At 42.8% G+C, this 15627-nt stretch overlaps 1 protein-coding gene across 1 annotated transcript in view; it reads left to right on the top strand.

Annotated features, from left to right (window-relative positions):
* Positions 1-15627, top strand: part of LOC141132743 (oncostatin-M-specific receptor subunit beta-like) — a 102713-nt gene that overhangs the window by 55407 nt on the left and 31679 nt on the right. The window contains exon 8 of the mRNA XM_073621521.1: positions 277-407. Within this exon, the coding sequence (XP_073477622.1) occupies positions 277-407 (131 nt within the window). The remainder of the gene's footprint in view (positions 1-276; positions 408-15627) is intronic.

Here is a 15627-nt window from a genome sequence, read left to right on the forward strand (position 1 = left end):
TTTTTGTGTTTCAAACTTTATCATACCCGGGATATCTACTAGACTCTGGTTTGGACAGATTTAAGTGTGTTATTGTTAAGATTTACAGACCTACAATATAAAACGCCAAATTTCCATGCAAAATAATTGTACCGCTTTCAGCACCTAAAATCCGAAATAATCATACCGCCAGGGAGGTTAATGTTGTTGCTTTCACAGTATTACGTGACCATGTACGTTTTTTCAGATTATAATTTTCATTATTCTTGTTTTTTATCCCACTTTACATATTACCAGTTCGCCCCATCACTCCTACAAATGTAGTGGCAAGAAACGTGAATACAACAGATGCTGTCTTATTCTGGACTTTGAAGGCCGACTACTCATCTCTTGTACTGCGTTGTCAGACTGATCTGAAAGAGAGCGCAGTAAGTGGAATATAAATCAAAACTCTGCTATTTTATCCAACCTACACAATTCAACAGCTATATCTAGATATATGTATATTTAGCTAAGAAAAAGCTAGGTGCGCACAGTAAGAGATGTCCAACAAGTTAACATAAAGCTCGGGGCACTCACAGGTATTTGAAAGAGCATAAAAAAATCCAAAGCTTTACTCCCCGACAGTTCAGTGGGTGACAGTCCTTGAAAGCGGTGGGCAGTGACCCACCAAATCGTTGGTGAATAAAGTCTTGGATTATTTGCGTTCTTTCAAATACCAGAGTTCCATTTTACTTATTGGATATCTAAGTGATATGTAAGGGTTTACAATCACTTTCATTTATCCATTACTATATATGCTCCAATATGGAGATTCTCAGAGTTAGGACCAAACCATCTTATAGGGACCTTGATAAAGCAAATCGGCTTCCAAACATATTTGCATATGTTTTGCAACTACAGTTGGCGTGGTTGTCATTTTACCCAACTCATGAGAGCTTACAATCTAAAAGATGCCTGTATACTACGTTTTAATACAATATAACAAATATATTATATCTTTATTTTGTACTAACGCACCGCTCCGCAATGCACCTCTCACCCACAATTAGGTCAGAGGAAACATGCCTTTGGAAAAAAAAAAAAAAAGAACTATGCAGAAAAATGTGCACATAAAAACACATGGAAGGGACCATTCACACTACAACACACCTAAAAACGCGCCTGCAGTCAATTGCATTTCTGAACTTTTTTATTCGCATTTCAGTGCATTTTTATGTTCAGTTTTCTACATTTTTTTAAAATTCCACTCACCTATTCCTTTTTGTGGGTGAGAGTGCATTACATTTTGATGTGTTTACACGCATTTCTGTGCAATATTATGCAAATATGTTACATAAAATCGCACAGCTATGGAATGCAGAGAAACGCGGCGCTCTGGTGTGAACATGACACTTATGCTCTGTACACAAGATAGGATTTTCCGACAACAAAATCCATGTTTTTTTTCCGACAGATGGTGGCTCAAACTTGTCTTGCATACACACGGTCACACAAATCTTGTCGGAAATTCCGAACGTCAAGAACGCGGTGACGTACAACACGTGCGACGAGCCCAGAAAAATGAAGTTCAGTAGCCAGTGCGGCTCTTCTGCTTGATTCCGAGCATGCGTGGAACTTTGTGCGTCGGAATTGTGCACACATGATCGGAATTTCCGCCAACGGATTTTGTTGTCGGAAAATTTGAGAACCAGCTCTCAAATTTTGTGTGACGGAAATTCCAATGGAAAATGTCCAATGGAGCCTACACACGGTCGAAATTTCCGACAACTAGCTCCCATCGAACCTTTTCCATCGGAAAATCCTATGGTGTGTACGGGGCATTAGAAAACTATTGATTGTTATGTGCTATTTCAGTTACCTTTGTTCTTCCATGAGGGAAAATTCAGGTAACTGCATATAATGCCCTTATAGTCAATACATTTTCACATGTAATGAGGTGCATCCACCTTCTTGGGTTCACCATTGAAATATTGTCAAGAGCTCTCACTACTTGACCTTCCCTCTTAGATTGTAAGCTCTAAGGAGCAGGGTCCTCTGATTCCTACTGTAGTAAAGTGTATTGTATTTGTCTACACTCAAGTTGTAAAGCGCTGCGTAAACTGTTGGCGCTATATAAATTCCGTATAACAATAATTAGTTAGATCAGTGTATGAAACAATCCTCCAAGACTGTCCGTTCACCATGGGTAGAATTAAATTTACACGTTTCAATCGTCTATTCACCCTTTAGTGAAGGGATTTGTAAACCCCAGTCTAGGCCCATTTGGTATATTCCATACAGTGTTTAAATCCACTAAAAATATAGGACATTAAAAGCTGTTTATACAAAAGATCAAAGCCATCCTTGTATAACCTTACATTAATGAAGAAAGGCATATGGCAGACCTTTCCCCCCATTTCCAAGAAGGGAGTTGGCTAAGTTGTACAGTAAATATTGGCATTGCCGAGTGCGGAATGTAATCCTTAAACTGTCTCTGAACAGTATCCCATGAGAGCCCTGGAATGCATCAGCGACTATATGTCATAGGAGATAGGAGATAGGACACATCTGCTTGGATCCTCCAAATATGACACACAGATCTCTAGTGTCAAATTATATTCCTTATTTTCTCAACAGAAGGAATGTTGGTAAAGATGGTAAAAGTCCAGTGTATATACTGTCTATACAGTATCTCACAAAAGTGAGTACACCCCTCACATTTTTGTAAATATTTTATTATATCTTTTCATGTGACAACACTGAACAAATGACACTTTGCTACAATGTAAAGTAGTGAGTGTACAGCTTGTATAACAGTGTAAATTTGCTGTCCCCTTAAAATAACTCAACATGCAGCCATTAAGGTCTAAACAACTGGCAACAAAAGTGAGTTCACCCCTAAGTGAAAATGTCCTAATCGGGCCCAAAGTGTCAATATTTTGTGTGGCCACCATTATTTTCCAGCACTGCCTTAACCCTCTTGGGCATGGAGTTCACCAGAGCTTCACAGGTTGCCACTGGAGTCCTCTTCCACTCCTCCATGACGACATCACAGAGCTGGTGGATGTTAGAGACCTCTCGTTCCTCCACCTTCCATTTGAGGATGCCCCACAGATGCTCAATAGGGTTTAGGTCTGGAGACATGCTTGGCCAGTCCATAACCTTTATCCTCAGCTTCCTTATCAAGGCAGTGGTCATCTTGGAGGTGTGTTTGGGATCGTTATTATGTTGGAATACTGCCCTGCGGCCCAGTCTCCAAAGGGAGGGGAGCATGCTCTGCTTAAGTATGTCACAGTAAATGTTGGCATTCATGGTTCCCTCGATGAACTGTAGCTCCCCAGTGCTGGCGGCACTTATGCAACCCCAGACCATGACACTCCCACCACCATGCTTGACTGTAGGCAAGACACACTTGTCTTTGTACTCACCTGGTTGCTGCCACGCACGCTTGACACCATCTGAACCAAATACGTTTATCTTGGTCTCATCAGACCACAGGACATGGTTCCAGTAATCCATGTCCTTAGTCTGCTTGTCTTCAGTAAACTGTTTGCGGGCTTTCTTGTGCATCATCTTTAGAAGAGGCCTCCTTCTGGGAAGATAGCCATGCAGACCAATTTGATGCAGCGTGCAACGTATGGTCTGAGCACTGACAGGCTGGCAGCACTCATACGTCTATTTCCCAAAGACAACCTCTGGATATGATGCTGAGCAAGTGCACTAAACTTTTTTGGTCGACAATGGCAAGGCCTGTTCTGATTGGAACCTGTCTTGTTAAACCGCTGTATGGTCTTGGCCACCATGCTGCAGCTCAGTTTCAGGGTATTGGCAATCTTCTTATAGCCTAGGCCAGTGATGAGGAACCTTGGCACCCCAGATGTTTTGAAACTACATTTCCCATGATGCTCATGCACTCTGCAGTGTAGTTGAGCATTACGGGAAATGTAATTCCAAAACATCTGGAGTGCCAAGGTTCGCCATCACTGGCCTAGGCCATCTTTATGTAGAGCAACAATTCTTTTTTCAGATCCCCAGAGAGTTCTTTGCCATGAGGTGCCATGTTGAACTTCCAGTGACCAGTATGAGAGAGTGAGAGCGATAACACCAAATGTAACATACCTGCTCCCTATTCACACCTGAGATCTTGCAACACTAAGGAGTCACATGACACCACCACAATTGCTAATTGGGCCCAATTTGGACATTTTCACTTAGGGGTGTACTCACTTTTGTTACCAGCGGTTTAGAGATTAACCGCTTCAGCCCCAGAAGATTTAACCCCCTACCTGACCAGAGCACTTTTTACAATTTGGCACTGCGCCGCTTTAAACTGACAATTGCTTGGTCTTGCAATGCTGTACCCAAAGGAAATTTGCATCCTTTTTTCCCCACAAATAGAGCTTTCTTTTGGTGGTATTTGATCACCTCTATGATTTTTATTTTTTGCGCTATAAACAAAAAAAAGACCAACAATTTAGAAAAAAAAGAAAAAACAATATTTTATACTTTTTGCTATAATAAATATCCCCAAACTTTAAAAAAAAAACAAATTTCTTCATTAGTTTAGACCAATATATATTCTTCTACATATTTTTAGTAAACAAAAATCACAATATGCGTATATTGATTGGTTTGCGTAAAAGTTACAGTGTCTACAAACTATGGGAAAGATTTATGGCATTTTTATGGCATTTTTTTTTTTTTACTAGTAATGGTAGTGATCTGCGATTTTTATCGGTACTGCGACATTGCGATCAAGGGGTTAAATGTGTGTTCCCTTAGTGTGTTTTAACTGTATGGGGATAGGACTGAGTAGGAGAGGAGACATATCGCTGTTCCTACCTAGTTTACACACACAAATCCCCGTCCTGGCGCTTGTGCACGCGATCGCTGCCTACGCACATCGGGTCAGCCGGGCGGCATGCCCTCTGGTGGCTGAAAAAGGGAAGGCAGTACCCATACGGGATTTTACCCAGGAGAGCCATTGTGCCGCAGTATATCTACATGAGCCGGTCGGGAACCGGTCAATGGCTGTGTTGAGTTATTTTGAGGGGACAGCAAATTTATACTGTTATACAAGCTGTACATTCACTACTTTACATTGTAGCAAAGTGTAATTTGTTCAGTGTTGTCACATGAAAAAATGTGATATACTCACTTTTGTGATATATACAGTTGCAATAAAAAGCGTGTGAACCCTTTTGGAATGATATGGATTTCTGCACAAATCGGTCATAAAATATGATCTGATCTTCATCTAAGTCACAACAATAGACAATCACAGTCTGCTTAACTAATAACACACAAAGAATTAAACGTTACCATGGTTTTATTGAACACACCATGTAAACATTCACAGTGCAGGTGGAAAAAGTATGTGAACCCCTAGACTAATGAGATCTCCAAGAGCTAATTGGAGTGAGGTGTCAGCCAACTGGAGTCCAATCAATGAGATGAGATTGGAGGTGTTGGTTACAGCTGCCCTGCCCTATAAAAAACACACACGAGTTCTGGGTTTGCTTTTCACAAGAAGCATTGCCTGATGTGAATGATGCCTCGCACAAAAGAGCTCTTAGAAGACCTACGATTAGGAATTGTTGACTTGCATAAAGCTGGAAAGTGTTTTAAAAGTATCTCCAAAAGCCTTGCTGTTCATCAGTCCACGGTAAGACAAATTGTCTATAAATGGAGAAAGTTCAGCATTGCTGCTACTCTCCCTAGGAATGGGCGTCCTGTAAAGATGACTGCAGGAGCACAGCGCAGACTGCTCAATGAGGTGAAGAAGAATCCTAGAGTGTCAGCTAAAGACTTACAAAAGTCTCTGGCATATGCTAACATCCCTGTTAGCGAATCTACGATAGGTAAAACACAAAACAAGAATGGATTTCATGGGAGGATACCACAGAGGAAGCCACTGCTGTCCAAAAAAAACATTGCTGCATGTTTACAGTTTGCACAAGAGCACCTGGATGTTCCACAGCAGTACTGGCAAAATATTCTGTGGACAGATAAAAACCAAAGTTGAGTTGTTTGGAAGAAACACACAACGCTATGTGTGGAGAAAAAGAGGCACAGCACACCAACATCAAAACCTCATCCCAACTGTGAAGTATGGTGGTGGGGGCATTATGGTTTGGGGCTGCTTTGCTGTGTCAGGGCCTGGACGGATTGCTATCATCGAAGGAAAAATCAATTCCCAAGTTTATCAAGACATTTTGTAGGAGAACTTAAGACCATCTGTCCACCAGCTGAAGCTCAACAGAAGATGGGTGTTGCAACAGGACAACGACCCAAAGCATAGAAGTGAATCAACAACAGAATGGCTTAAACAGAAGAAAATATACCTTCTGGAGTGGCCCAGTCAGAGTCCTGACCTCAACCCGATTGAGATGCTGTGGCATGACCTCAAGAAAGCGATTCACACCAGACATCCCAAGAATATTGCTGAACTGAAACAGTTCTGTAAAGAGGAATTACTCCTGACCCTTGTGCAGGTCTGATCTGCAACTACAGGAAACGTTTGGTTGAAGTTATTACTGCCAAAGGAGGTTCAACCAGTTATTAAATCCAAGGGTTCACATACTTTTTCCACCTGCAATGTGAATTTTTACATGGTGTGTTCAATAAAAACATGGTAAAATTTAATTATTTGTGTGTTATTAGTTTAAGCAGACTGTGATTGTCTATTGTTGTGACTTAGATGAAGATCAAATCACATTTATGACCAAATTGTGCAGAAATCCATATCATTCCAAACGGGTTCACATATTTTTTATTGCAACTGTATATATATATATATATATATATATATATATATATACACACACAGTATTTTTTTTTTATTAATATACAGTATCTCACAAAAGTGAGTACACCCCTCACATTTTTCAAACACAAGGTATGCATCACTCAGAGCAGTGGATCCTTAGTATAAATCTGGAAGTTGCAATCTTGGTGGCAAAGCTGTGGTGTCCCCCCATCCATCAAAAGACATTATAGTCAACAGAAAAAGACAGCTGGCAACTCTATAAACCTCAGATATTTTTATTTTGCCATACCAGTGAGTAGGGATGAGCCGAACACCCCCCTGTTCGGTTCGCACCAGAACATGCGAACAGGAAAAAAGTTCGTTCGAACACGCGAACACCGTTAAAGTCTATGGGACACGAACATGAATAATCAAAAGTGCTAATTTTAAAGGCTAATATGCAAGTTATTGTCATAAAAAGTGTTTGGGGACCTGGGTCCTGCCCCAGGGGACATGGATCAATGCAAAAAAAAGTTTTAAAAACGGCCGTTTTTTCAGGAGCAGTGATTTTAATAATGCTTAAAGTCAAACAATAAAAGTGTAATATCCCTTTAAATTTCGTACCTGGGGGGTGTCTATAGTATGCCTGTAAAGGGGCGCATGTTTCCTGTGTTTAGAACAGTCTGACAGCAAAATGACATTTTGAAGGAAAAAACTCATTTAAAACTACCCGCGGCTATTGCATTGCCGACAATACACATAGAAGTTCATTGATAAAAACGGCATGGGAATTCCCCAAAGGGGAACCCCGAACCAAAATAAAAAAAAAAAAAATGACGTGGGAGTCCCCCTAAATTCCATACCAGGCCCTTCAGGTCTGATATGGATATTAAGGGGAACCCCGGCCAAAATTTAAAAAAAAAATGATGTGGGGTTCCCCCTAAATTCCATACCAGACCCTTCAGGTCTGGTATGGATTTTAAGGGGAACCCCGCGCCAAAAAAAAAACGGCGTGGGGTCCCCCCAAAAATCCATACCAGACCCTTATCCGAGCACGCAACCTGGCAGGCCGCAGGAAAAGAGGGGGGGACGAGAGTGCGGCCCCCCCCTCCTGAACCGTACCAGGCCACATGCCCTCAACATTGGGAGGGTGCTTTGGGGTAGCCCCCCAAAACACCTTGTCCCCATGTTGATGAGGACAAGGGCCTCATCCCCACAACCCTGGCCGGTGGTTGTGGGGGTCTGCGGGCGGGGGGCTTATCGGAATCTGGAAGCCCCCTTTAACAAAGGGACCCCCAGATCCCGGCCCCCCCCTGTGTGAAATGGTAAGGGGGTACAAAAGTACCCCTACCATTTCACTAAAAAACTGTCAAAAATGTTAAAAATGACAAGAGACAGTTTTTGACAATTCCTTTATTTAAATACTTCTTCTTTCTTCTATCTTCCTTCATCTTCTGGTTCTTCTGGTTCTTCTGGCTCTTCTGGTTCTTCCTCCGGCGTTCTCGTCCAGCATCTCCTCCGCGGCGTCTTCTATCTTCTTCTCCTCGGGCCGCTCCGCACCCATGGCATGTGGGGGAGGCTCCCGCTCTTCTCTTCATCTTCTTCATCTTCTTCTCTTCTTCTCTTCTTCATTTTCTTCTCCGGGCCGCTCCGCACCCATGCTGGCATGGAGGGAGGCTCCCGCTGTGTGACGGCGCTCCTCGTCTGACAGTTCTTAAATAACGGGGGGCGGGGCCACCCGGTGACCCCGCCCCCCTCTGACGCACGGGACATGACGGGACTTCCCTGTGGCATTCCCCGTGACGTCACAGGGAAGTCCCGTCAAGTCACCGTGCGTCAGAGAGGGGCGGGGTCACCGGGTGGCCCCGCCCCCCGTTATTTAAGAACTGTCAGACGAGGAGCGCCGTCACACAGCGGGAGCCTCCCTCCATGCCAGCATGGGTTGCGGAGCGGCCCGGAGAAGAAAATGAAGAAGAGAAGAAAAGAAGAAGAGAAGAAGAGAAGAAGATGAAGAAGAAGAGAAGAGCGGGAGCCTCCCCCCATGCCATGGGTGCGGAGCGGCCCGAGGAGAAGAAGATAGAAGGCGCCGCGGAGGAGATGCTGGACGAGAACGCCGGAGGAAGAACCAGAAGAGCCAGAAGAACCAGAAGAACCAGAAGATGAAGGAAGATAGAAGAAAGAAGAAGCATTTAAATAAAGGAATTGTCAAAAACTGTCTCTTGTCATTTTTAACATTTTTGACAGTTTTTTAGTGAAATGGTAAGGGTACTTTTGTACCCCCTTACCATTTCACACAGGGGGGGGGCCGGGATCTGGGGGTCCCCTTGTTAAAGGGGGCTTCCAGATTCCGATAAGCCCCCCGCCCGCAGACCCCCACAACCACCGGCCAGGGTTGTGGGGATGAGGCCCTTGTCCTCATCAACATGGGGACAAGGTGTTTTGGGGGGCTACCCCAAAGCACCCTCCCAATGTTGAGGGCATGTGGCCTGGTACGGTTCAGGAGGGGGGGGCGCACTCTCGTCCCCCCCTCTTTTCCTGCGGCCTGCCAGGTTGCGTGCTCGGATAAGAGTCTGGTATGGATTTCTGGGGGGACCCCACGCCGTTTTTTTTTTTTTTTTTTGGCGCGGGGTTCCCCTTAAAATCCATACCAGACCTGAAGGGTCTGGTATGGAATTTAGGGGGAACCCCACGTCATTTTTTTTTTTACATTTTGGCCGGGGTTCCCCTTAATATCCATATCAGACCTGAAGGGCCTGGTATGGAATTTAGGGGGACTCCCACGTCATTTTTTTTTTTTAATTTTTGGTTTGGGGTTCCCCTTTGGGGAATTCCCATGCCGTCTTTATCAATGAACTTCTATGTGTATTGTCAGCAATGCAATAGCCGCGGGTAGTTTTAAATGACTTTTTTCCTTCAAAATGTCATTTTGCTGTCAGACTGTTCTAAACACAGGAAACATGCGCCCCTTTACAGGCATACTATAGACACCCCCCCAGGTACGAAATTTAAAGGGATATTACACTTTTATTGTTTGACTTTAAGCATTATTAAAATCACTGCTCCTGAAAAAACGGCCGTTTTTAAAACTTTTTTTTGCATTGATCCATGTCCCCTGGGGCAGGACCTGGGTCCCCAAACACTTTTTATGACAATAACTTGCATATTAGCCTTTAAAATTAGCACTTTTGATTTCTCCCATAGACTTTTAAAGGGTGTTCCGTGGCATTCGAATTTGCCGCGAACACCCCAAATTGTTCGCTGTTCGGCGAACTTGCGAACAGCCAATGTTCGAGTCGAACACGAGTTCGACTCGAACTTGAAGCTCATCCCTACCAGTGAGTACAAAGACAGTGGCAGACGTGTTTTGGCAATAAGCCTTGTTCACAGCCCCTCACATTTTTGTCATAGATTCCCTGCCCCTTGTTTTGGGGAAGAAGGAGTTCCTTTACTATTTGAATACTATCTCTGTTGGCTAAAGTAAGCCTTTAATATATTATATATATATATATATATATATATATATATATATATATATATATATATATATATATATATTAATTACATATATTACTATACAGTATAATAAAAGATGTAATCATTATATATATTAAAGGCTCACTTTAGCCAACAGAGATAGTATTCAAATGGTAAAGGAACTCCTTCTTTCCCAAAACAAGGGGCAGGGAATCTATGAGAAAAATGTGAAGAATCCTAATTGTGTAAACTGTATGAATTTAAAACAGAGGTATAAGCATTGGGATATACCCAATATATGCACTAGCTGCAAAATAAAGAAAAAAAATTGTGATTATTCATCAATACCGTTGTAAGAACTAACCCCAATACGAAAGCTGGCCATACATTAATAGATTTTCGAATGATCGTTATTACAAACACACAGTACAAAAATTTTGCAGTACATTTTATGACTTGACAAATGTAATTTGAAAGAACTTTAATGCCCCATACACACGATCAGAAATTCGGCCAGCAAAATACCGATGAGAGCTTTTGGTCGGAAAATGCGACCGTGTGTATGCTCCATCAGGCTTTTGCTGGCCGAATTCCAGCCAGCAAAAGATTGAGAGCATGTTCTCAATTTTTCAGAATAAAAAACCCCCAAAAAGGTAAATGGGACTTTAAAGGCAACAGAGTAGTTACAAAAAAAGGATAATTTATTAAATACAAAAAACAAGGAAAAATATACAGAATTACAATAAACATATGAAGCTGAAAATTATAACAATAGAACCACTAAAAACAGCTCATGAAGTGGTCATGATGCTTATGCAGTCTTCCACACGGCCCTACGCGTTTTGGGACTTATACGAGGTGTCCCTTCATCAGGGGCAATTGGTGGAGAAGAATCACACTATCAGAGTCAGAAAAGAACATATCAATCATCTGTTAAATAGATACGATACATAATTGCTCTGTGTCATAACAACATGCGGTACTATAATCCCATGGAGGAGAAACATACCCAGACACATCACAGTTGAAATCTCACTGCCGAGACCGCGGTGGCGACTGTATCAAGGAACAACACCCCAGGATCCAGAGGGGAAATTGGGGAGTGTGGCTGGCCCCACCTTATCCACACTGGTCCACCCATACAACACCAAAGGGGCAGTGCTCACCGAGGAGGATAATCCCACCAATGTAAATCAGAGCTGTATCTGAAAAAGTGTGTATATAACGTTCAGGTACAGTTTATAGCCCAACTGTAGTAAGTTCCCATATTCTAATATAAAATGTATTAATAAGGCTGAAGTGAGTCAATAGTATCCTACCTCAACACAGTAGGAAGCCGGGGGGGGATATGCAGGTGGAAAATCAGGAAAAGACGATCGGACCTGGGACCAAATATATGGTATAGTGCTCCCAAATAAGCTGCTTAAATAATCTTAAGTCACATAAAGGGACTCTGCCAATGACAAAAAGACAACAAAGACCCAATGTCAATAGGCATTCCTCAATATAAACATCTTCCACCAACTATCACATAAGACTGATAAAGAGCACTTACAAAGCAATGGGAGCTGCTAAAAGTATGGTGCCCACAGGATACTCAGATCGTCCGTCCATTCACTTCACCGCCGCCCAGAACACTGACACTGGCTCCCGGCCAAACAGGGTTTAAAAAGGCACCAGGTTATGGCGTCTGACGCGGCGCCGCTCAAGTGCAGCGTCATCACGTCAGTACGTCGCCGTCCAGGGGGCGGGGGAGAGACAAGGAAGGAAGCAGACACCATAGGAGCAGCTATGACGTGATGCCGCTCTCATACGGTGTCCTTCCGCAGAAACTTCCCACAACACGGAGGCAGGTACCAAGACCCCATAGGTCCCGCCCATGGATACATGAGCGGAGACCAAGCATCGGACCCGATTACCTAACAATGAAAGGGGGCATCATAGCAACCAAACAGGGAAACTAAAGAGTGGACTAGTAGTATAAGAATTGTAAAAAATGGCCAAAAATACAGTTGAATTAATAGAGTTGGATGAATCACAGATCACCTCATATGTTCCCCCAAAAGTGGCAATGCCATAGGTGTTCGGGAAAGGACCCTGGACCCTCACTGCACGGCGCCCCCCACAGTCTGGCCTGCGAAGGGAGTCCTGCAGCAACGGTCCACCGACGCAGGGAGACGGCCATGCAAGCAGTCATCCACCGGGCCGCCACGCCGCCCCGTGGACACCATCCACGGCCGGCCGCCAAAATGAAGGCCCCCCACTAAAAAGATAATGGGAGGCCCACCTGCACCGGGCGGGACAAAGAAGGGTCAGCAGATCTAAAAAGGACATAAACGGTCATTCACCACGGGCACGGCAGGAAGGCTCCAAAAGGGATCATGAGACAGGTGGGTAGGCAGAACATAACAGAATACAGAAATAAATAATTAACCATATGAACAATGAACAAAAGAGGAGAGGGCAGAACAGATGTTTATGTACAGCAGCCCCATGGAAAGCAGTTATTCCTTCTCACATCCTCCAGACGAGAATCCATCTAAAAATGATCTATAACTCAGTTGTTCGCTTAGTCCCGGGGGCGAGGTAGCAGCAAGGTCCACAATCCAGCGAGTCTCTCGCTGCAACAGGGCCTTGTTCCAATCCCTGCCCCTGGGACTAGGATGGATTCTGTCTAAAATAAGAAACTCAATTCCTGGGAAAATGCCATGATGCATATTCACCACATGCCTCCCCAAAGGGAGGTCAGGATTAGCTTTCTTCATAGATGTAATATGTCTGGAGGCAGGAAGATAAAACTTTAACTTAGTCTTGGCCACATAAAAATGTTGACACTGACAGGTTGGGGTTTGTAGGGTCGTCCGTTAGGAAGAGTAGTATCCTGCTTAGTATTCATGTAGCGGCATATCGGGCATCCACCGCAAGTGAAAGTCCCCAGTCTCTTACACGGATCGCTGCGAAACTCACCCACAAATTCACGGTGTTCTCAATTTTTCGGTCAGAAAAAGTTCCTATCCGAAAATGCGATCGTCTTTAGCAATTCCGACGCGCAAAATTCCTACGCATGCTCGGAAGCATTGAACTTCATTTTCTCGGCGCGTCGTATTGTTGTACGTCACCGCGTTCTTGACGGTCGAAAGTTCCGCGAATTTTTGTGTGACCGTGTGTATGGAAGGCAAGCTTGAGCGGAATCCTGTTGGAGAAGCCATCATATCTTTTTCCGACCATAATCCCGATTGTGTGTATGCGGCATAAGAGTTTGTTTGCTTTTAATGTTTGATTTTGGAATGGAAACCATATTTACTGGTAGAAATTCATTTGTTTGAGAAAAAAAATTCCATCCTGCTCCTTCAAATTTATTCATCACTGTGGTCCAATTTGAATGTCATTTTACCCCACTAACAATTTGAAAATCAAACAAATGTTCCTGGAAAAGGGTGTATGGATGTGCACCAACCTTGGCATTGGAGTTTTTACGTGAGCTGTGAAGCCGGTTGAATCACATAGGGTTTTGGTCTTCCAGTGGATAGAGTATCCTGGGGATCTGCCTTATGATTTTGCTGCCGCTGACAGCCGTTTACATGTTTAAGACATTGATGCTGGGACTTGTGGTGCATATCCTTGGTATTTGAATTAGATCTTATAATAGTATTGGTGAATAACCCCATTTGTGATTTTATTCTGAAGCTATTGCATGTATCGAGAATATCTTTTTGGACTGCTGGGTTTAATATAATTGCTGGTTTATGCAGGATAGGACCTCCAAGAAATTTGTTTTATCTCTATGTGCAAATCCCTCTATACTTCTATGTTTCATAGACTACCTAAAACCAAGATTAATTCAAACAATTTTCACTTACTTCCTGCTATAGCTGACACCAGGACAGGAAGTAAGGGGAAATCTCCCCAACTGGCACATAGACAGCAATTAAAACCTGACAGAGGTTCCAACCCTGCCATCTGTACTAAAATGATATAAATTTACTGCTATCTGTGTCTCTATAGAGGGGCTTTTCAGTCACTTCTCGTTTTGTCTGATACCTGTCAAATGAACAGAAATTAAAGGGGAAATTGGTCTCACAGGAACACAGACAGCAATGACAGAGGGTTTATTCCTCCTTACCCACTGCATGCAAAAGTGGAAAACATTTTTGGCTGGAGCTAAGCTCTATGTAAATATTTACAGTGTACGTTATTTATCTGGAATACCAGAAATGTAGCAAAATGCGTAAATTGCTATTTAACCATTTTGGTATTTATTTATTTTAAGGACATACAGTTGTGCTCATAAGTTTACATACCCTGGCAGAATTTATGATTTCTTGGCCATTTTTCAGAGAATATGAATGATAACACAAAAACTTTTCTTTCACTCATGGTTAGTGTTTGGCTGAAGCCATTTATTATCAATCAACTGTGTTTACCCTTTTTAAATCATAACGGCAACAGAAACTACCCAAATGACCCTGATCAAAAGTTTACATACCCTGGTGATTTTGGCCTGATAACATGCACACAAGTTGACACAAAGGGGTTTGAATGACTTTTAAAGGTAACCATCCTCACTTGTGATTCATTTGCTTGTAATTAGTGTGTGTGTATAAAAGGTCAATGAGTTTCTGGACTCCAGACAGACCCTTGCATCTTTCATCAAGGGCTGCACTGACATTTCTGGATTCTGAGTCATGGGGAAAGCAAAAGAATTGTCAAAGGATCTGTGGGAAAAGGTAGTGGAACTGTATAAAACAGGAAAGGGATATAAAAAGTTATCCAAGGAATTGAGAATGCCAATCAGCAGTGTTCAAACTCTAATCAAGAAGTGGAAAATGAGGGGTTCTGTTGAAACCAAACCACTGTCAGGTAGACCAACTAAAATTTTAGCCACAATAGCCAGGAAAATTGTTCAGGATGCAAAGAAAAACCCACAAATAACTTCAGGTGAAATACAGGACTCTCTGAAAACATGTGGTGTGGCTGTTTCAAGATGCACAATAAGGAGGCACTTGAAGAAAGATGGGCTGCATGGTCGACTCGCCAGAAGAAAGCTATTACTACGCAAATACTACAAAGTAGTATTTACAAAGCTTACAATACGCCAAACAGCACAGAGACAAGCCTCAAACCTTCTGGCACAAAGTCATTTGGAGTGATGAGACCAAAATTTAGCTTTTTGGGGACAACCATAAACGCTACATTTGGAGAGGAGTCAACAAGGCCTATGATGAAAGGTACAGAGGTGGATCGCTGATGTTTTTGGGATGTGTGAGCTACAAAGGCACAGGAAATTTGGTAAAAATTATTGGATGGATGATTGCAGTATGTTATCAAAAAATATTGGAGGAACATTTGCATTCATCAGCCAGGAAGCTGCGCTTGGGACATACTTGGACATTCCAACATAACAATGATCCAAAACACAAGGCCAAGTGGACCTGTCATTGGCT

The sequence above is a fragment of the Aquarana catesbeiana genome, linkage group LG01 (assembly GCF_042186555.1).
Source record: "Aquarana catesbeiana isolate 2022-GZ linkage group LG01, ASM4218655v1, whole genome shotgun sequence".
In the NCBI taxonomy this organism is placed as follows: Eukaryota; Metazoa; Chordata; class Amphibia; order Anura; family Ranidae; genus Aquarana; species Aquarana catesbeiana.